This window comes from Grus americana, chromosome 10, assembly GCF_028858705.1.
Source record: "Grus americana isolate bGruAme1 chromosome 10, bGruAme1.mat, whole genome shotgun sequence".
Classification (NCBI taxonomy): domain Eukaryota; kingdom Metazoa; phylum Chordata; class Aves; order Gruiformes; family Gruidae; genus Grus; species Grus americana.
Genome location: NC_072861.1, coordinates 23,032,764 through 23,055,195, shown reverse-complemented (window position 1 = coordinate 23,055,195; position 22,432 = coordinate 23,032,764). Strand labels below are relative to the sequence as shown.

General features: G+C 53.7%; 2 protein-coding genes across 12 annotated transcripts in view; both read right to left on the bottom strand.

Annotated features, from left to right (window-relative positions):
* Positions 1-12,063, bottom strand: part of GLCE (glucuronic acid epimerase) — a 56,625-nt gene extending 44,562 nt beyond the window's left edge. For 2 of the 11 annotated variants that reach the window (XM_054837029.1, XM_054837030.1), the window contains exon 1: positions 10,676-10,771. In XM_054837029.1, the coding sequence (XP_054693004.1) occupies positions 10,676-10,695 (20 nt within the window). In that variant the 5' untranslated portion in view covers positions 10,696-10,771. Of the gene's footprint in view, positions 1-4,932; positions 4,953-6,525; positions 6,557-9,849; positions 10,124-10,314; positions 10,414-10,675; positions 10,772-11,975 lie in introns of those variants that run through there. The other 9 variants (XM_054837032.1, XM_054837036.1, XM_054837034.1 and 6 more) reach the window with 9 other exon arrangements.
* A 7,783-nt stretch (positions 12,064-19,846) lies between these two features.
* NOX5 (NADPH oxidase 5) overlaps positions 19,847-22,432 on the bottom strand; it is a 48,647-nt gene continuing 46,061 nt past the window's right edge. The window contains exons 14-19 of the mRNA XM_054837302.1: positions 21,854-21,898; positions 21,384-21,502; positions 20,879-20,963; positions 20,589-20,688; positions 20,274-20,440; positions 19,847-19,978 (exon numbers count right to left, since the gene is read on the bottom strand). Of these exons, the coding sequence (XP_054693277.1) occupies positions 19,847-19,978; positions 20,274-20,440; positions 20,589-20,688; positions 20,879-20,963; positions 21,384-21,502; positions 21,854-21,898 (648 nt within the window). The remainder of the gene's footprint in view (positions 19,979-20,273; positions 20,441-20,588; positions 20,689-20,878; positions 20,964-21,383; positions 21,503-21,853; positions 21,899-22,432) is intronic.

The window sequence follows — 22,432 nt, the reverse complement described above, 5'->3', positions numbered from 1 at the left end:
TCCCAGGAAGGATTAAGCCCACAGTTACAGGATACATCTCCAAGCAAAAGCGACAAGCTGTACAGCTTGGATTGTGCACAGTATAAAATATGTGGGATGAGAACTGCATGCTATATAACCCATGTCAGGGAAAATGCAAATGTTTACATGTACTATAAAAAGGGGGAAGATTGATAGTTGTATTTTTTCATTTTCATAGGTGTACAAACTTATATGTAAGACAGGTTTTTAGGATCACACAGGTGGACTTAAGGCAAAATCAGAACACTTGGTTGAGAGTCTACAAAACCAAAATCCTGTGTGCTGCTCCACATGCACCTTGCAAGCACTGTACCCCCAGCAAACGCTGAGAGTAAAGCTGCCTGGTCCAGGGCTTGACCATCTCAAACACCCAGGTTTTCCAGGCACTGAACAGACCAATGTTTGACCTCCTGATACTGTGCCCTTTTTTAGAAACACACGTGTCAGGAGGTGAAGCAATTTCATAAGCGTCAGAGAAATGCAGCATCACCTTAAGTCTTCTGAACATGAAAAATGGCCATCAAAATGTGGCAGTTGTGCGAATAACCTGTAAGCTTTCATTTTCCCAAGCCACCAATACCATAAAGTGTAAAAAAAAAATAAATATGTATTTAGGTCAGAGACTTGAGAATTATATCTTTAAAAAGGTGAGGGCCTGATAAATCTCACTGCTGCAAGAAAGCCAATTTTTGCAAATAGCTAAAAAACGTGTCACAATTATGCATTACTATACAGCCTGCAGTGTTGTGGCAGCCTATTTGCATATCTATTACTCCATAAATTTTATAGTCCACAAATACCAAGAATACTTTACTGTTACTGAACGCCGATGCCAAGACTTGCCTTTCTAAGAAAACTTGGAACGGTGCAAAATCCTTTGTCTAAAGCAAAACATTCACTGCTGGCTCTGTGTCCCACTCAGCTTAAAGTTTAATAACAAATTCACCTTCTATATATATATAATACTTCTGTAAGATATAAGGTGCCAAATATTTACTTCTAGATGTAGTTCAAAGATCAAATATGAGTTTAAGGACTAGATGTGGATTGTGACCAACTTTCATCACAGAATCCCAGATTGATTTGGGTTGGAAGCCCTCTTCACCAGCTTTTATTTTCTCCACGTTATAACAATAGGAATACATAACCTCCTGTCTAGAGCAGTAACAAACTATGCATTTAGTGATACGAAAGCCCTCTATTGAAACACCTACGGAAATAAGACCCGTGACTATTGAGGCAGACATTAAATCCAAAATCATGCCTTTTCTCACATCTGTCCATTCCCACCTCTAAGCAAGGTGCTGACCCTACTCCTACCGATGACCGTTCAAGGTTTTTGATACTGCACGTCAAAAATGTATACATTTTGATATAAGGCAATTTCCCTACCAGAGGTAAGCAAATATACACCTTTCAGTAACTACAGAGGGTTAAGCACTAGGGCATGAGCATACCTCCCCTCTTTTCTTCCAGTGCGATGTTACTTTGTATATAATGCAAAGGAGTCCAAGTGTTGCGTTAAGTTTTCCATAATTCTTCACTTTTCACGATAACAGAATAGAAGCAGTTCTTTTAAAAGTCTAATTCCCCGTCAGGCTTAATATGAACATTCTCTGAGAGTGCAGTTCATGCTTAAAAACAGGCATTAAACAGCTAAAACATTTGATGTTTGGAAACAAAGTTACCCATCTGCCAAGGGTTTTGGAAGCATTACATACCACGAAAGATTTTCTGTTCTAAAACTATTTAATGTTAAAGAAAAAAATCTCCAGACATGCAAAGCTTAAAGCTTAAAAATAATCCTTTCCACTTACTTCTAGTTCTCCCTTGCTAAAGCATTTGTTTACTGTGAAGCACCAGTTTTCTGTTGCAAACAGCCACCCATCACATAAGATTGAGTATTTTGATCCACCTTACCTCTACAAAATAATGGCATTCATAAATTAATCATAACACTTAAAAATAACTGACCTACTTTGCTTGGCCACCTAGGATTCACTGTGAGCAAGCATCCAAGCTACAAATTACCACCGTGCCAATGGAAGTGTGAAGGTACTGCACATCAAGCTGAGCTTTTGTGGCACGTTGCCGCACAACCTGCGCTGTGTGCGCGCTTAGCTGCCTTCAAAACGCTGCTGCGGGGGCTTGCCAAGCCTCCCAGAGTGAAGGTCCAGTTCCCTCCATCGGGTTTTCTCAAACAGAAGTGCTACGGTCTGGCTGCTCCTGGCATCAGTGGCACGCTCTTACGCACCAGAGGTACTTGAAGCTTCAGCTACAGAGCAGGGATTTGCAGAAAGCTTGCTGTCTGCTGAGGGAAGCACTGAAAATAGCTTAAAAGAAGATAAATAACACATCCCCTGGTTGCGATGCACCCGTGAAGGTGTGGCTGGAAGTCATGCCCAAGAGCAGGTTGCAGGGAGCAGCCTCGCTGGGGAGCGAAGGCAACGTGCTTGGGGTGAGAAATAGCCTGGTGCCTGCAAGGCCACAGGCATCAAGTCGTGTTTTCCTGCAAGCTAAAGGGCAGCGGTACGTCTGTAACACCACGCACCGAGTGCCAGGGGTCCTGCTCTGTCCCAGCTACAATCTTAACCTTTTCTAATCCTGAAACCCTGCTGGCTTTGTTACTGCTCGCATATGGCTGAGCAGGATGAAGCTCTTCCTCCCACCTACCCAAAAGCAAGTAGCTTTTCCGACAGTTTAACTTCCTGGGAAATTCAGATTTTTCTGGAAGAATACTCAGTGCATGGAAAATATAGCAAAACCCACTAAGATGTGGAGGAAGGTGGCTGCCATCGTGCAAAGCATGCAGATCTCCGTCACCTCGGTTCTGGGGCTGGCAATAGAATCGAGATTTTATCTAAACTCACCTTCTGTACACAGCTCCAGTGCAAATTCATCGTGCAGGCAAGGAAAAAGCTACTCAAACCCAGTTATTACATGAAACAGAGCTGCACAACTCTATTTAAGAATAGATTAAAAGAATCACAACAATTCCAATTATACTATGCATCTTCCTTGTTCTTCCACAGATGCCTCAACCTTCATTTTCCTCATCTGTAGAGCAACCACAGTGCTGTACACATCGTTCAGGACATTTCTATTATCAACCAGCAGACAACCTCACAAGCCTAGGGAAAGTTATTTCCAGCAGTTTCTGTGGCTGTGTTCCTGTGGTTGGGATAGCTGCTCACAGCCAGCGGCACCAAAGCAAACCCCGGGGACGCACCGGCGGAGACGGCAAGTCCCTGGGTGTGCACAGGCAGCCCTGCCTGCACGTGTCTTTTCCCTTCGAGTACCACCAGACGGTCCCAGAGCACCACTGGATCCCACCGACAACCACGCATCACCAAAACACTTGCCTTCTTTGCAGTTATGCGACCTATTTTGGTTTCTCAGCTATATGGAGAAACAGTATGTATGTGTGTGTGTGTGTATATATATATATATATAAAAACCCCAAAACAAAACCCCAAACCAAACCACATAGACAAAATTACTTCTCCCTTACTGCAGCAGATGCTCTGATCTCATTTGTTGACATTTATCATTAGGAAGAGAGACATCTGAAAGCCCTGCTAGGAGAGGAAAGCTTCTTAGGGTTTTTAAGAAAGCCGACATTAAACAGCAGGGATGGCAAGAGCCGATTAGTCCTTCAGCTTGAGATACACAGTACAGTTAACACAATTTTATTTGTTTCAAAGAACTTAACAAAATCAGCTAAGACAACATAACCAGCAGCCTTCTGTATTCAACTTCGCATTCAGGTACCTTTTTAACGGGAGCGCTTGATGAATAAATACATCTTGAAATCATAGCTCAACTTTCCAAAACACAAAGTCGACATTTTTAACAATATATGCTAAAGAAAAAATTTTTTCTGCTTGTCAAAAAGCAGAAACGTGAATCAAATGGGCATAGACATGTACATGCGCACACACACACACACAAAAAAAAAAGAGGTATTTTCAAAGTCCCCTCTGCTTCAAACCACAAGCCGGAATCCTATTTTCAGAAGAACGTGTTGATTTGACAGAGGCTTCTGGGGACATATGACATCTTCTCTCTCTCTCTAAAGTTTCAAGACACTCAGCAGCTAAACACATCCAGGTCAGCTCACTAACTGGTTGCAAGCACAAACCTTGCTCTTAAACAGTCAGCTCTAAGCAATTTAACAATTAATCCTAATATCTGTTCAAATGCTGGTTAAACCAAATCATTAGAAATAAAATGAAGCCAACAACAGCTTCTCAGGGAAAATATGAACAAAAAAAAAAGTAAAAGCAAATATTGTGTGGAGGTTACCTGGACTGGATAACCTTCAGGTCCATTTAAACAACAACTCTATCTAAAAATGTGGCAAATACCATAAGCATTCAAAAATTAAATGGAGATACCAACCGCCCGCAGATCTGAAAGCTCCAGGTGCTTTGTGGGAACGTATCCCCCCATAAGCAACAAGTGCTGCCCTTGTAGGGCATGATTTTTAAAGATGATTGTCTTGCCACAGTGTCCTTTGCAGCCAGGATGGCACTGAATGCCTGCAGCCGAGCTAACAGGCTGTTAACGAAGCAGGGTAGGAAGCGTGGGGGACATTCCCCCATTTCGACTGACAGATAAAAACAATTTTTTATTTCTTCAAGTGGTTTTTTCAGGAATTAATTGGTATCTTTTGGTATTGTTTGAGAGGATTTCTATGGGAAATTCAAATACTCATTAAATATAATAACTGGTAAAATAAGCTCATTCTGTTCAGATTCAGGCTTTTTTCTATAAGAGAAGGAAAACAGCAAAAATACTTCTTCAGGAAAACCACACCCAGAAAGAAACAGGGAAATCATTTCACTTTCAACATGGAAACCAAAGTTTAAGCGGAACAAAAGTGGCTTTTCAAGCACCACACACGCTTACCGAAGGCAAGGTCAACCTTTGGTGTCTCCAAGATTGAGAAGTGCAAATAAAGATCCCGAGTTTTCAACTCCAAGGGAAGCCCCACGGCCTCACCGGCTCTAAAAGCTCCTGATAAACTGCCTTTGTTTCAAAACTTTCTGGAATTTCCTGCATACCTTAATGCAATTAAAAAGAGGAAAAGAAACGCACCAACAGCCCCGTTTCCTGTGCTAGACCAGCTCGGGGACACTCCTATCTAACGTCCCTGTTCAGAAGGCTTCGCGCTGAAGCACACACAGCCTAAATCGAACTCACAAGCACCCTACGAGGGACACAGAAAAAACTCTAATCCTCTGGAATAGACAATGTTTCACGGCAAGAAACAGGACAGAAAACAGTGAGCTCCAATGAAGCCCCTTTAGAAGCTAAACCAAGTGCTGACCTTCCTAGTTCCCACCACGTCCAAGAAGATCAAATGCTCTACCACCAAGCCGAGCTCAGTTCAGCTCTGGTTCTTACCTCGCTTTTTTGTGGGTCTATGCATTAGCCCCAAAACCCAGCGGATGCGGGTCACCACCACTCCTGTTCGCAGAGCACGTGCTGAGCTGCGGTGCCTCCCCAGCACCTTCTCCACTTGGACCTGCTAGACATGGAAACCCTTCGCTCAAGTCAGCTTCATTGGGCAGACTTTGCTCCTTAATCCAAATCACCTATGCGTGTGTCTCAACCTGGATCCAAACTACATGAACGCTTGCTGAAGTTTAATAAAATCTTACCTGCTATTTTATATATTCTTACGCTAATATTGCTGTGGAAAGCCCATTTGAAAAGAACCTTGATCAAACAGAAACCTTATTGTTCTCAACCTTACCAAGGCTGGCAGGAGATACATTTTAAAGCTCAAGCTAAAAGGGGTTTTGAGGATTTTTTTTTTTTTTTTTTTTTTGAGTGGCTAATCTTACTGCTTAGCACTTACAGTTGCTTCAGAAAATTCTGTGTTAAGGTTTTTACTATAATGAAATAGGGAATATATTATTCCTGAAAGCGCTGAGATTCAACGTTCCAAAGTCTCTATCTTTATGGTGGATATTTCACGGGCAGCAACACAGGTAATTCCCTGAACACCTTAATTTCCAAAAGCGCGACTTTAGACAACAATAAATTCTAACTCCTGAAAACATGGCCAAACCAATTTATTTTGTGATCAACAAGCTACATGTAATCCAGAGTCTGTAAATCAGATTTTATAAAGTGACACCAGCCAACCGGTTCCCATATCAGGGGACACCAGCTGATCTTCAACTCTAATAATACAAGCAATATAAATGAGGAAAAAAGAAAAGGTGGCATACTTGAGATAAGACACTAATTAAAAGCTCATTTCCTTTGGAATTAGCAGTGAGCTTTCTTTAGAAGGATCTCATTACCATGCATTTTATCTGTCACCTTCAATATTTCAAATTCAATATTAACATTTAAAACACAGTTCAGAAGCTACGCGCGGTTTTCAAGTAAACTTTGTTAAATATTAGCTAGATCATTACAAAGTCTCTCTATCCTGCCGCAGGTTTGAGCGCTGCTTCACCCAGATTAAAAGCAAGCGCCGAGGCTCACCTGTGGCTCAGTTGGCAAGCACAGCACAAAATTTGGTGGCCACGAAGGCGAGGAGGGATTAAAACGCCGGCAGCATGCCACATTCCAGCACCGTCAAGACACCGTGAAGGAGCAGGAAGTAAAAAGGATGCCAAGAGCAGATGAGGTGAAAAAAACAGAAGGAAAAGCTGCAACTGTGGAGCACAGGGCGGGAATCAACAAAATAGCGAGTGCTGATAGGAAAGTAAATTTACATTTCATTCTAGAAACGCTACGTGTAAATCCAGCGTAACTACAGAAAAGCTCAAGTTGCATTAGGCTTATTTGCATGAGCAAATATTCCTGAAATACAAGCGTTTATTCCCCAAATTTTATTTAGAAGCATAAGAATTATAGTGTTACGGGGGGGGGGGGGGGGGGGGGGGAAGGAAAAATCACAAAATGGCAATACTGTGAAAAGGGGAACATCTTCCGACATTTTAGGTCTGCAGCACAAGGCTAAACTGATGAGTCAACTTGCTTTGAAAACCAGCAGAAATTAGATCTTAAAGTTTTGACTGCGGCTCAGACATGAAAGCTAGTTCATTAAAAACATACCCAAATACTAAAGTAACCAGTTTAAGAAACACCGCAAGTAGATGCCTTTTAATCTTACGGCTCAAACCTTCAGAGAAAGATAGCTACTTTCAATGTAACCTCAGTGAAATCCAACTTATTACTTCCTTTTTCTTACCAAAGGAGTAGAGATCCTGAACAGGAGGAAAGAAGAAAAACACTGACGATCATTAGGCTCACGTTACAACAGTACTGTAGGCGACCATTGCCACTCCCGCCGAATATTATTTTGGGGGGGCTTTTGGGTTTTTGGTTTTGTTTTTGTGGGGGGTTTTGTGGGGGGTTTTTTTGTTTGGTTGGTTGGGTTTTTTTACATATTTTACCTATTTCTCTGAAGCAGTCATCCAAGACCTCTTGTTTACTGCAGCACATACACTAGCCGGTGACTAGCACACCTCTTGTTTTCCCTGCTGGAGTAGCACTAAAGACTCAGCATTACAAATGTGAGCGCTATTGTTAAAGAATCAATTGGACAATGAAAGAGCTAAGGACACTTGTCTTACAGAAAATTACTGTCAAATGCTGCCAGACCCAGCTTTCCCTCTTTCTGGGCCACCAGCCAGATACTAATCATTTCAGGTCCCTACTAATTTTTAGCTGTGTAACACGCTGCGTGATACAAAAGGGGCAGCTTCATCCAGGCGGTGCTTTAGGATACTTTTATCATTAAAAAAAAGAAGAAACTGCTACTATCCCAAATGTAGACAGTGACATTATTACCTGCTGAAAAGTTAAAGGATTTCCCGAGGCACCACCTGAAGGGACACGTGCCAGAATCTCCTTATTAAAGCGAGTCTTCCTACCTTATTAGAGCTCAATGTCAAAAGCCATTCCGCAAGCCGGGCAGATAAAATAGTCGTAGAAGTTACGCCTCATCTTGGCAAGAAGGCATTTGCCTTTTTAAAAAGGTACAAAGAGACCCGGATAATCGAGATGCCTTTGACCTCAATTATATTTATCGATCACCAACTCTTATCGGAAGGGTTAGCGGCTCACTGAAGCGAAAACAACGTCTTCAAATAAACATCGAGCGTGGTATTTCACCCAGATTTCACAACTATGCCAAAGAATGTCTTAGTAGGGCAAGATGCCTCTACAGATATATTAAATATTGTTAAGGCTTGTTACAGCTGGCCAAGTTTAGAGGTACATAACAGCCTGAAAAACCCTTCTTGCTTGGCCAGCTCTAACCAGGAGAACTATTAACTACTGGCAACTCCTGTATCTAATGGACCAAGCCAAAAGGCTTAAAAGCCAAACACGCTTTCTGGGTCTGAGGTGCTGCACTCCCCCGAAGCCAATCAGCATCATGTGGAAGAACCGGAGGATCACGCTCCTGTATGTACACTGATCCTCTTCCTCTGCCTGGGAAGCTGTGAAGTATTTGCCTTTGCAACATTAAAATTTTGCTTTGAGGCATAATATATTAGCTGAAACTTTGCATCATGATACTGCTGTCACACATCCTTCTTACGACTTTCAAGACGGGCAGAAGCAGAACAGCCCACAGACACTCAAACCTATCTGCAACTACAGCACAAGCACATCTTATTTCTGTTCTCCTGACCTTGCCTTGCAATGAAGTGCCCAAAATCTCTTTCATTGCAAGAGATCTTCCACAATCTCACATGCAAGGTCCGCAGCAGATGATCTGCATGCTGTATTTTGAAAGAAGACACCGTACGTATGATCCTGGAGCGTACTGTCCTCATTATCCAAGTATTCACCTGCACTCACTCCAGCTCTTACAAAAAACACAGCTATTATTTTAATTTTCCCCATTCCCAGACAGCATGTCGATGAGGTTTTTCTCCTCTTCACACTGTTCAAGTGGGTGTGAATTCCAGAAGGCAAAATGAAGAGCACATATAGGCCATGTCTCTTTGAATTAAGTCCCGTTAAGGAGGGTGCCTGTTCCCATACTAACATACCTCCACCACAAAAGTCACTTAGCCGCAGCCTTCCTAACAAAGATAATTTCATCTTGTCACACCTGCTACAGCGCTCGCTTGGAGCACGCAGTGATCCTCCACGTGAAGAGGTTTACAGGTGGCTGTTACTTCGCTGATTCCAGAAACACTGGGAAACCTGCGGTTTGCCGGGACAGAAGCAGTGTCAGAGCTTGGTTTGACAAGTTCGATGCGTCTTAAGCTCCCAGTGAAAAACTAAAGTATAAGAAAGTATTCTGGGCTGAGTTTAGCTTTACGGACACCTGACTAAGCATCTCAGCCTCACTGCGAGTGCCTTCACGTCGTTCTTGCTACACCTCCACATCTCGGGTGCAGACACAAATGCACGCAAAACTCCTTGACGGAGCAGAAGAGCACCATGCCTCAGCGGAGACAACCCAGCACCTGACTGGGCCGCTTCAGCATTTTCCCCAGGTATGTATTATTTTCCCCAGGTATGTATTATTTTCCCCAGGTATGTATTCAGACAAGCCACCTGAGCAGCGTCTGTCATTCCGTACCGGGCACCGACAACCTCTGAAGACACTCGCACCTAGCAGAAGCTAGGTTGGATGTCACGATTAAACACAAATCCTCGTTATCCTGCACGCCTACCCAGATACCGTACACAAACCGTGTCGCATCTCGCCAGGTAACACCCCCAATTGCGCTGCTGAGGCCACGCAGGCAGCTGTGCCTCCCCTCCAAGAAACACCCCGGGGTTTCACCAGGACGGGGAGGCCCCAATTAGCGCAATTACTGCTTCTAGACTTTGGTTCACCTTGAATTGGAGGTTCTCCAGGCAGGATTCTCGGCGCTGGAATCCCGCTGGCTGCAAACCGCAGGGCTCCTCCGCGCCCCCCTGCACGCCCGCGCCCCCCGCGCTCTCCTCACCAGGCTGAGGGAAATCCCAAACCTCCTAACTCGGGCAGAGCACGCCCGGGCACCGGCGCCACGGGGCGAGGCCGGCCGGCCCCGGCTCCCTCCCCAGCCCAGCCGGGCAGCCGCAGGATGACACAACCCGCCGCTCAGAGCGCCCCGAGGCTGCGGCTACCGGCGACCCGCTGAGGGAAGAGGGGGCCGCGGGGGGCCCGCCTGGGGCTGGGGAGGGGGGCGCGGGGCCGCGGCTCCTGCGGAGGGGCGGTGAGAGGCCTGCCGGGGGGGAAGGGGGGGGAAGCGGAGTGGCGCCGGGCCCCCCCACGGGCTGAGGGGGCGCGGAGCGGCGGGAGGCCGGGCCGGTTCCTACCTGCGGGGGCGCGGGCCTCGCAGGCGGCGGAACCCCAGCGCCGGGGAGGCGGGGGCGCACGGAGGAGCCGCGCCGCGCCCCGCCTTCCCGCCTTCCCGCCAATGGGAGCGCGGGGGGCGGGGCGCGCCGAAGGCCCTGGCCAATGGGAGCGCGCGGCGCGGGGCGCGCGGCGCGCCGTGACAGCGGCGCCGGCGGGGCGGGGAGCGGCGGGCGGGAGGGGCCGCTGCACCGAGGGCACCGGCCCCGCGGCGGGGCCGCTCCCGCCCCTCCCGTCCACCCGGCCGGCAGCCCTTACGCCGCCCCCGCTCCGTTCCCCCTCAGCCACGGCCTCACCCCACCCCAGCCACGGGCGCGCCCCTACCTGCGCGGTGCCGCCGACATGGGTGGTGGGCGGGGCCGGGCAGGGCGGGGCGGGGCGGGCGGCGGAGCCTCCCGGGGAGCGGCAGCGCTCAGCGGCCGCGGCGGAACCCCAGCGCCGGGGGCGGGGGGGGGGGGGTGAGCGGGCGGCCCGGCCCCGCCCCTACTTCCCGCGAGAACGACGGGCGTGGGCGGGGCCTGCCGCCGGCCAATGGGGTGCGCGGAGACGGGGGCGGGCCTACCGGGCGTGGGGGCGCTACCTATTGGCTGCGCGTCGCCCCGCCCCTTGGCAGCGCGCACGTGGCGTGGCGTGGCGCGGCGCGGGGCGGGGCGGGGGGCGGTCGGCGCCGCCTGGGTGCGATCGCGGCGGCCCCGGTTGCGATCGCGCCGTGACGGTCGGGTTTGAGTGGAACGGGGGGGGTGTCATTAAAACGCTCTGTGAGTTTTTTAGCAACCCTGGAGAGAAGCGCTGACCTGCCGTCGGGCGCTGGGTTTCCTGCTGAGGCCGTGAGGGCCCTACCTCGCCCCCCCCCCCCCGCGGAACGACCCGGCCGTGGGGGTCGGCCCTCCGGTCTCCGAACACCCGCACGGTTCGCGTTTTCCCGGTGCCGCTGCGCTTCCCTTGCCTCGTTCTCTCCCCGAGCGTGACGGTGATTACTTACAGCTGAACTCTTACGTGTGACGACATCGCCCGCTTGCCCCGTTGCTGTGACGTCGGAGGACGCGCTACCCGCCGCGTGCCGCAGTCCTTTGCGTCCTCGGGGACACCCGAGGCAGAGCGCTCCGGGCTCTCCCCGCAGAAGCGAACCGGACGCCGTTTCCCCGTGGCTGCTGTTGGCCTTTGGCAGCGGGTTCTGCCCAGCGCGTGGCTCAGCGCCGCGCGCGTCCCGCCCAGATGGGTTCACACGCCCTCGCACGCCGCTCCTCGTGAACCCCTCCGTGGCGTTTTGCACCCTTGCCCTCAGGACAGCGGTTTTGCTGCTCCGCTCTCCCCTTCCCCTGCACCCACGCTCCGGCCTCGAGGGCTGATTTCCCCCAAAATTCAACCACCGGCTCCAAAAAGCCTTGGCCCAAGCGCTGGCGCTGCGACAGCGTGGGCCAGATCTCGGAGCAGGGAGACGAAACTGCTCCGGGAACAGCTCGGTGCTTCTCGGGCGCGTGGGCCGATCCTTCATCTTCTCCCGTGCAAACACGAGAGAGCCCCGGCGCCCGGCGTGCGAGGTCTGGGAGAGAAGCAGCGGCGGAACGGGGAGGGGGGGGGACGTGTGTGTCGCTTGCTGCGTGACTGGGGTGCGAGAACGTACGTATAAAAAGCGCAGAACTGGCTGCCCGACCCCTGGTTACGTTGCACGAGCTGGTGAAGGTCGCGTGCCGCGGGGGCTTCTCAAACGTCGGGATTCCGGTGGCTTTGCAAAGCAGGAATAGTCTGAAAGGAATTATTCTTTTAGCTCGGCCCCAAGATTGTTTCCATGGCAATAAACACACGTACACACCCCGCTCCTTTGTCTGAGTTATTCGTTAGTCTTACTTGTCACGCGCCGTGAAAACAAAATCATAGGGTAAGATGCAAAGAGATTTTAAGATAATGAAAGGTTATTGCCTTCCGCTGCTCCTCTTTGTGCGCGGAGGGAGCGTGCGACCGGAGCCGGCCGCGCCGAGAAATTTCCATTGCAAATGAGTTCGAAATCCCACCGATGCTTTTACGTACTTTGGAGGATGTAATAGGTGGAGCAGAATACGTCCTTCTGCTTTCACGTGAGAAGTTCTGGAAGTGCTGTACAGGAGGTATCGTTAAATGAAAAAAAAAATTAAATGACAGTTTGTTAAAACACAACAGTAAAAATGAGGTGTTTGGGGTGAACTCCAAGGCCCCTTTCTGCCTGCCCCACGCCGGCGTGACGGCGCGTCGGCTCCCCTGGCTCGGGGAGGTGCTGTGGGGAGCCCGTCCAAGAGCAAAGAGTGTCCCCAGAGGGTGCTGCACAGACGTACCGCCCGTGCTCTCGTTCCGGCACGCGATAAAGGATTTCAGCACGGGGCCCGTCTACTGTAATGCATTTAAATAGAGCTTAAAAGACACGGTTCGCATGCTAGCGTAAAAAAATTTACATTGCAATTATTATCTTGTTCCAGATTAGCTGCTGTGCTCTGTCTGCGAAATCCTTTATTTCCTCCAGCCCGGTATCGAGCCCGGTTATTCTCCTTTCAGCCTCCTCCTGCGCTGGGCTCTAAGCTGATGATTCATGTATTAATACGTGGTTATTAGATGACTCCTCTACCTCCACTGCTGCTATCTGTCTCTGGCAATGGAAGGAGGAAATGAATTCTTAAAAACCTCAGGAACAAATAGTCCGTGCGCGGAGATCAATCCCGCTCCCGCTGACGTCAATGGAAACATTTCCATCGGCTGCAATAGGGGCAGAATTAGTCCCATATATCAGAGATTAGCTTGATGTGTAACCTCGCAAAACTCCACGTAGCTGAAGGCGGAAAGCTGTACCTGTTAAAAGTAACTCGTGGGAATTAAGTGACTGTCAAAGAGATTTCTCTTTCGGGGGAAAAAAGCCAGCTTTTGGGGCTGTTGGCTGTGAACGGGGGCTGCCCGTGACATGGGGAGCATCCCAGCCCCGCTCAGCCGCTGCCTGCGCCGAGACCCCCAGCTCTTCAAGTGGGGCTGTAACGAGTTATTGCTTTTTACTATTTTAATCTTTTAAATATTAATTTAATAATTTAATTAAATTTTTTCATATTGCTCTGATGGCTGCAGCAGACCCCCTCGCCCCCCCCCCGCCGCAGGACGGTCCCCTGCAGGGAATCCCCCGCTTTCAAAACAGCTTTTACCGCCTGAAAGGAAGAACTTCGTTTCACTCCGACCTTACCAGCGTGGCCGCACACATTGAAGTGGTCGCGCTGGGCGTTAGCAGCGGGCGGAAGGGAAAGCCCCAAATATCCTCTTCTTACCCCCGGCACCCCCTGCCCCTCAGTCCCCAGCTCCCCCAGTTTGGGACCAGTTGTGCTTTGTCCCGTCCCTGCACAACATTCACAGCCAAACTCCCGGCTCTGGAGCATCTCCCTCCCCTGCCCTGCCTGGCGGAGGGAACGACAAGACCCAGAAATCACCACCGGTCCTTCGTTTCCCTAATTGGAAGCCACCAGCTAATGAGATATCATCCAAGCAAAATATTAGGAGTCGCGTAATAATTATATCAATGAAATCAACAACAATTTAACAGCAAAGGTTAATTACATTTATTTAAAAATCTGATAGACAAAATGATGCTCAAACAGTTGGGCAGACTAATTGAAAGCTAATGTTGCTCCTAAATTGAATTTCAAATGAATTTTACATCCATAGTTCATTTTGCTAATTTCATTCCCTGTATCCTGTAATTTGTTGGCAGTGATTGATTACTTAAGTGAATAATATCTATGTACCAGGACCATTTAGTAATAGAATATGCCAAGTGCGATCCTGCTGTTAATAAATACAGTTTCTTTAAGGTTTCCCTCTCTGTCTGGATTTCACAGGAGCAGGGACGCGGTGCCGGGGGAGCAAAGGGCTTTTGCCAGCCGTAAGCTCCTATTTTCCTAAGTTTCTTCTCACCAACAGGTTGTAAAAACCTTCCTGTGCTGCCGGCAGCTGCCCGTCGCAGCAGTACTGATACAGCGCCGCTCCTCAAACCCTCATTGTCATTCGTCAACGGATGAAAATTTATACATTGAGGGTTTGACGGGCAATATTCCACAGGCGATATTCCGTGCAAGAGCCTGCGTGCCCTCACCCAACCCTCTCCAGCCTGAAACCCAGCGCCGAGCCCCGGTCCGGCACTGTGGACCCCTGATATCCCGATGCCGAGACCCGATGTCCTGAGGCTCAACCGTCACTCAAACCCCATCGGCAGGAGCAGCGGCTCGACAGCAGAGCCCCAACAAATGCCGCTGCCTCTTCTCGGCATCTTTGAAGCATCCGCTGCTGCAAGATGTATGCAATTATATCTTAATAAAATTTTAATACAGGGAATTATGCACTTTGCATCCAACCAACAATTAGCTGTTGCTATGCTACAGCCAGAGTGTAATCACAATAACGAAGCCAGCCAAGGGAAGGCATTAATCAGGAGGTATATCATTATCCAGCCTCACCCCCTGCCTCCCCAGCTCCTGATTCGGAGCCTCCTGTTGCTTTAACATGAAAAACAACCCCAAAACAAGGTGCACCCCAGGCTTGGAGGGAGCAGCCCCTTCTGTGGGCACCGTTTCCCATCCCAGCTGTGGCTTGGTTTGACCGAGGAGCTGAAGCTGCCCGTACCCCACCGTGCGGGCAGGCTGCCGACACATCGCCCCCGCTCCAGCATCGAAACCCCACGAGCAGCAGCAATTCCCACCCCCCCCCTCCAATTTTCACATCTTTTAATCATTTATTCCTGGGAACCAAAGGAAACATCCGACGAACCGGAGATGCGGGGGGGGGGGGGGAAATGGCAGCTGACGGAGCTTCTGCGGATGGAAGGGGAAGAAATTCATTAATTTTTCATCACCGTGGCTGGGACGTGAGCAGCTCAGTATTCATCATGTCAGCAGTGACCTTGATGCTGCCTCCATCCCCCCCCCTCTTTGGAGAGCGTTTTTCCCCACCATCTGCTGAGCGTCAGCCTGCCCTCCTGCCCACCAGCGATGGAAAACACTCTGGGGTGGGAGCAAGTGCAGGCAGGAGGGTAGAGCAGGCAGGGAGCAGGCAGCTGAAAGCCTGCAAGATGCTCGGGCAGCAAAACTACCTCCTGCAACGTGCGCTTCCCCCCCCCCCCGCCTCCGGCACGTTGCAAGCCTCGAAACAAGGAAAAGCACCCAAATTCCTCCCGACGACCCATATGCACGACTGCAAAAGGCCAGCGGTGTGCGTGCTGGCGGGCAGCTCGCCAGTGGCAGAGAGGCCACGCGACACGGCTCGGTGTCCCCAAACATCGATGCTTTCCTCGAAAGGGAAAAGAAAAATCAAAGCCCACCCGGCTTGCAAGAGCCTCCCGTTTTTTGAAAGCGCGGCTGCGTGCTTCCCGCCAAGGTGGCATCGCCGTTTCTCGGGTGCGTTGCGTGATTTCTCCCCAAAAAATCCCTCTGCTTTGAGCGCCATGATGCTCAAAAAGAGCTAAATCTGCTTTTTTTTGCCTTTTTTTTTTTTTTTTTTGGAGATGCTGCAAGCAGCGGAGCGCTTCGACACCCTGCAATTCAGCGGGGATGCGGAATGAAAATGATTATCAGCAGACGCATAATGATTCATTCTGTTTATAATTGCTTCGAAATGTAGGGAGAATGGGGAGATGTAATTAACTCTTCTTTATGATTGAGATGAGCGTGTTTTCCTTGGCCATGTGATGCTGCCACGCACAGCCACGTGTTGGGTTTTTTGGGGTTTTTTTTCTGGCATCTTTGGTGATGTGAAAGCATGGATGTATGCACATGAACGGGGTCAATCCGGCAGCGTAGCTGAAAGATATCCCTAAAATACCGTCACTCCGTGTGCAGGGTGGGGGGGTATTTATTTCCCTGCAAGCCCCGGGAGGCTCCAGCTGTCCTGGTTTTCCCTCGGACATTGCAAGCAGGATCTTACAGCATCCCCCGATCGAAACAGCCCCCTTAATTACGGCGCATGGGCTGCCCTTGCGGCGATGCCGGTAAACGGGCGCCCTGGTCCGTGCCCCAGAGGATCAACCCACGGGTTCGGGGTCACGTCCAGGCTCCGTTTCACAGCGTGGGTCTCTAGCAAAGACCCTGAGCGGGTTTAGTTTCCTCGGATGAAGCTTGGAAGGGACACGGAGGCGCGATGGGGAGCGCAGAGCCGAGGAGGCTCTTGGCGGAGCGGGCTGAAGCTGGAGAATACGTGGTCAGAGGGATGCGGTGGGATGGAGAGGAAAGGGGAGCCCCTCTCCCACGCTGGCACCGCCGGAGGAGCTCGGTTCAGTGAGCCGCCTTACATTTCCATCCTGCCGCTAATTGAGGAGGCGAGGAGCCCCCATTAGCCAGGGTTAAGAAAAATTGACACTTGACTTTGGGATCTTCACCTCATTCTGCATGTTCCCGGGGCCCTGAGAGCTCCCTGCTGTCTCTCCATCCGTCACGCGTCAGCCCTGGACGTCACCCAGAGGGCATCATTACCCGACCCATCTATCACGCTGTCTGAAGCAGATTCAGCCACACAGTTCATGTCGTGGCCCCACGTCAAACCATTTCTCCTCTCTGGCTCCAGGTTTCACCGTATCGCTGGAGCCGATCGCGCAGCCCAGCTCCTCGCTGCCTCCCGAACCAGCTGCAGATTTAGGCTCAGTGACAAAGGCAGCGGTCCCTGTGCCAGCATCCCCCCAGGTCTGGGGTGATGCCGGTGGAGCGGGCTGACAGCACGGCACAGGGGGTCCCGGTGTCACCCACGAACCCTGCCACCCCCCTGCAGCTCGCCCGCCCCATCCCCTCGTGCAGGAGGGGCCATGGCAGGGGCTCGCTGGGGTCGTAAGGGAAACGGTGGCACCGTCCCGGGCTTCCCGCTGTGTGGATGCCTTCCTACGGCTGCCGTGGCGAGGGCAAGGCTTTTCTGGGGGGACCAAGTACTCGCGGGCAAACGCACAGGCAGAACAAGGAGCGCTGGAAGCAGTGACCCGGGGCGGATGCTTGGTCGGCTCTGGAAGGCAGCGGGGTTCGAGCATCAAATCCCGGCCAAAACGGCCCAGGCAAGGAGGAGGGAGGGAGCAGGAGGGAAGCAAAGCTGCGGATGGGGCGAGTGCCGCGGGGCAGGATGAGGCACTGCGCCTTGCCCAGGGCACGCCGACGGCCACCCCAGCCGGGCTGGCAGGCTGTGCTGGGCTCTCGCGCCCCTCCAGCCACGCCAGCCAGCACCCACTCTGCACAGCAGGTAGCCCAGGGACCGCAGGGTGCCACACGCTTTCCTCCGCCGCGGGCTCCCACCGCACCGAGGGGTGCGATCCTGCCCCGCGGCACGGCCGGATGCTCGGAGCCTTCCCAGGATGCGGGTCCCTCAGCACCCACGCTGTGCGGTGCCGTGCCCGGGATGCACGGGCTCTGCGGGATGGCACACCGTGCCGGCGGCGGGCGGCTGCTCCGGCTCTGGACTAGACTTTGCTTTCCCCACGGGTGACTTTGCCATCAGATGAGTGTCTCATCTACATTAATCTTTCCTTTTTATTTTTTTACACAAAAGCACCAGCGTATTGCACAGGCGGGCCATAAAGGGCCGTATAAATCAGCCAGGCAAGGCAGCTTCACACGAGCATTTATTTTGAACATTGATGGGTCCCCACAGGCCACCGCTGCTGCCAGTGCCACTGGCCACGCGTGGGGGCATCCCCGCACCCCAGGGGCCGGTGTTTTGGAGGTGACCCCATCCCACCAGCCATCGCGAGGCGGGGGGGCTGTGCTGGGCCCCCTCGGCACCACCAAAATACCTGTTTTCCTGGTGCAAAAAGAGGCAAAACCTCCTCCTGCGCTGCAAACCGGGGCTGGGGTGGGACGGGGGGGGGTTGGCTGCCACATTATTTGCCTTTGCAGAAGAACGTTCGGTGCCCTCCGGAACGGAGCAGCCGGAGCTGCTGGGCTGCCCCGGGGTGCGGGGCCGGGGCGGGCAGCGGGCGGGCAGCGGGCGGGCAGGGGCTGCGGCAGCTCTGGCCTCGGGCAGGGGGCCGGGGGGGGCCGGAGGGGGCCGGGGGGGGCCGGGGAGGGCCGGGGGGGGCCAGGCCAGCGCAGCCCCAGCCCCGGGCGGCCGGCACGGCCCCGGTTGCCGAGTCTGCAGTGCCCTCCTGTGGGCACCGCTCCGCCGGGACCCGCGGGACCCGCCACCCCGGAGCGCTGCGGGGTGCCCCGGGACACCCATCTCTTCCTGCCCCGGGATAACACCCATCTCCTGCCCCGGGACACCCATCTCCCGCCCAGGGACACCCATCTCCTCCTGCCCCGGGATAACACCCATCTCCTGCCCCGGGATAACACCCATCTCCTGCCCCGGGACACCCATCTCCTCCTGCCCCGGGACACCCATCATCTCCAGCCCCGGGATAACACCCATCTCCTGCCCCGGGACACCCATCTCCTCCTGCCCCGGGACACCCATCATCTCCAGCCCCGGGATAACACCCATCTCCCGCCCAGGGACACCCATCATCTCCCGCCCCGGGAAACCCATCATCTCCTGCCTCGGGACACCCATCTTCTCCTGCCCGGGACACCCACCTCCTGCCCCAGGATAACACCCATCTCCTGCCCCGGGACACCCATCTCCTGCCCAGGGACACCCATCATCTCCAGCCCCTGGGACACCCATCTCCTGCCCCAGGATAACACCCATCTCCTGCCCCGGGACACCCATCTCCCGCCCTGGGACACCCATCTTCTCCCGCCCCGGGACACCCATCATCTCCCGCCCCGGGACACCCACCATCTCCTGCCCTGGGACACCCATCATCTCCCGCCCTGGGACACCCATCATCTCCTGCCCTGGGACACCCATCATCTCCCGCCCCGGGACACCCATCACCTCCTGCCCAGGGACACCCATCATCTCCTGCCCAGGGACACCCATCACCTCCCGCCCAGGGACACCCATCACCTCCTGCCCAGGGACACCCATCATCTCCCGCCCCGGGACACCCATCATCTCCTGCCCTGGGACACCCATCATCTCCTGCCCTGGGGACACCCATCATCTCCTGCCCTGGGACACCCATCTCCTGCCCTGGGACACCCATCATCTCCAGCCCTGGGGACACCCATCATCTCCTGCCCTGGGACACCCATCATCTCCTGCCCCAGGACAACACCCATCTCCTCCCCCCCAAAGGGCTCCAGCACCCTGTCCCCTCCATCCCAAAGCCCTGGAAGGTGATGCAGGACCCTGTCCCCTCCATCCCGAAGTGCTTGGGGACACTGGTCCTTTCCCCCTCAGAACCCCTGCACAGATGCTCCAGGACACCCCAAATGGCTGCAAGACCCCGTCCCCTCCACCCCAAAGCCCCATGGCCCGGCCCAGCCCCTTCCCCTCCCTGTGCCTTGCTCACCATGCATCCCACCCTCCCCAGCCCTGACCAGAGCCAACGCGGGCGGCGCAGCAGGATCTGGCTGCTGGAGCCCATCACCCCACATCAGGGCTGACAGGGGCAGGCAGGGAGGCAAGGGCTGTTGGTCAGAAGTTTTCTTTGAAGAAGCGGAAGCCGAAGTGCTCGCAGTGCGCCCTGATGACTTTGGCAAGCACCGGGGAGCCGCAGAAGAAGACCTGGACTTTCCCTTTCTTCTCCTCTGCCACCTTCCCAAAGACCTAGGGCACAGGCGAAAGGAGGAGAGGAGGTGGTGGGGCAGCCAGCCCGGGGACGGCGGGATCCCTGCCTGCTTCGGCAGCCGCTGCCCGGCACAACTCGGCTTCCCCGAGCCCCCTCGGCACTTGCTTTCCCGCAGGAGGGAGAAGCTTCCCCAGATCTGGATATCCCGGTGCATCCTCCCACCTGAATCGGGGCTCTCCCATGGTGCCCCCCTCAAAGAGCAGGTTCAGGGGACGTGGCTCCCTTCCCGTGAGCATGATTTTGGCAGCGGGGCAGGGCAGGGCCAGCCCTCACCTTGGCCCAGTCGGGGCGGCCGGGCTGGGTCCTGGTCCGCAGCCCCGTGATGGAGTCCTTCTGCTCCTTGGCGGCCAGCAGGTCCAGGGCCATCTGCAGCCCGATGGCCTTCATGTCGTTCTTGCTGAGGGCCGATGTCATGTACATGTGCATCTCCAAAAACCGCCCTGGGCATTCGAGGGGAGCCCAGCTGCAGACGGGGGGTCCAGCCCCGCACTGTGCCCCCCCTCAGGGCACGGGGGGGCGATGCCAAGCCCGGGGCTGGGCGCTGCCGGGTCGGGGGGCTGTGCTGGCCAGCCCCTACCTCCCGCTCACCTCCCGGCTCCTGCTCAGCCTGCTCCATTTCCAGCTTGGTTAGCAGGCTGACGAACCACTCAAAGTGCTTCTGGTCCCGGTTTACCCAGATGAAGTCAACCTGAAAGGACACGGCAGGTTCCACTTCGGAGCTGGCAGGCAGCACAGGGGCCAAATCCAGCCACCCACCCCCAGACCTCCCGGACCGGGAAGGGATGCCCGGGGGCTCTCTGCTGCTGGGAGCCTGCAGCCCTCCTGCCCCTGTGCCCAGGGCAAAACTTCATCTCACGTCCCCCTCCGCCTGCTCCTACCTTCCTGAGCGTCATCTCCTCGTCCCGCAGGTCCTCGCACCACGAGTAGTGGCAGCTGGGGCAGCTCTGCTTTCGCCGGCGGTACCTGCACGGGCAGACGCAGTTCTGCCTGCCCCTGCCTGCCCCTGCCTGCCCCACCGCCCAGCCCCCTCAGACCCCAGCAGAGCTTTGCAGGGAGACCCCGAGCACCCATTCCTCTGGTGCACGCCCGTGCTGCAACCTCCTGCCAGCGGGATTCCTGCAGCAGAAGTCCCCAGGGGGAAGCCTGGCACCGAGCGAGGACCCAGCTGTGGCTCTGGTGGCCACGTGTTCCGAAGCCCAAGAATTGGGGAGCAGCCACGATGGGTGCTGCCCCATGGTGCTCGTCCCACAGAGAGAGAGAGGTGTCGGAGGACGGGTCTACCATGGCATACATCACGTCTCGCGCCTCCCAAAACCACGTCAGAGCTTGTACGGGGGGTCTGCTGGGGGTCTGCTGAGCTGCTGCTACGGCACCGACCTGTACATGATGCTCTGCAGGATGGAGGCAAAGGGGGTGATGCCGATGCCCGCGCCGATGAGCACGGCATGCTCCGAGGTGAAGATCCTCCGCGTCGGGGTCCCGTAGGGGCCGTCGATGTAGCACTAGGAGAGACGAGAAATGGGGAGAGATCCAGCAGCCCGTGGGTGCCAAAACAACCCTAAGGCTGCGAACAGGAGCAGGGCTAGTGCACGAGGTGCACTGCAGGCTCCTGGAGCCCAGGGAGAATTTGGGGTCTTCTGTGGGAGTTTTATGGGAGCGAAGGAAGAGGAGGATGGGGTGGGCAGAAGCACAAAGCCCTCCAGCAGCGCAGGGTTTGCATCAGCCCCGGGTGCGACCCCCTGTGCACGGGGGCACACGCGTGGGGTGGCGGGGCACACGCGTGGGTCCCCCCCCGGGGATGCTGAGCGCAGCTCCGCTCACCGGAGCCGGGCGAGGACTGAGGCATCCCTCACCTTGGTGCTGCAGAGCCGACGGGTCTCGCCTGGCCCGGCGGAGACCTGCAAGGTGAAGAGAGCAGTGACCTTCTCCTCCTCCCCACCCTTAAGGAACTGACATTAAACCCGCTTGTTCCTTGGGTTTGCTTTTTGGGTGTTCTTTTTCCAGCTGGGTTTACTGGGCTGGGTTTATCCGGGCTGGGTTTATCCAGGCTGTACACGCTTCCAGCTGCATCCCTTGGTCAGAGCCAGGGCGCTGCTCGAGCCAAGCCCAGCGCAGTGTCCGCGCTTCTGGTGGGACGTCCCACCAACGTCCAATGCCAGGAACGTGTCACCTGGTGACGTTACCTGGATCGCAATCGGTTTGAGTACTGATTAAAAAAGCAATTTTCCAAATCCCCGCGCAGGTTGGGGGGTGAATAAGAGGTTTCCAAGAACCGCGATGGCCCGGGCGGTGGGAGCAGGCGCGAGGAACCGCTCCTCCCCTGGGGACGGGTAAGGGCATAAGGGTGACAGGGAGAGAAACTCATTAAAACCAGCACATGTAAGTTCGTTATCTGCAAAGGCTGCTCCTCCAGCCCAGACAGAATCAATATC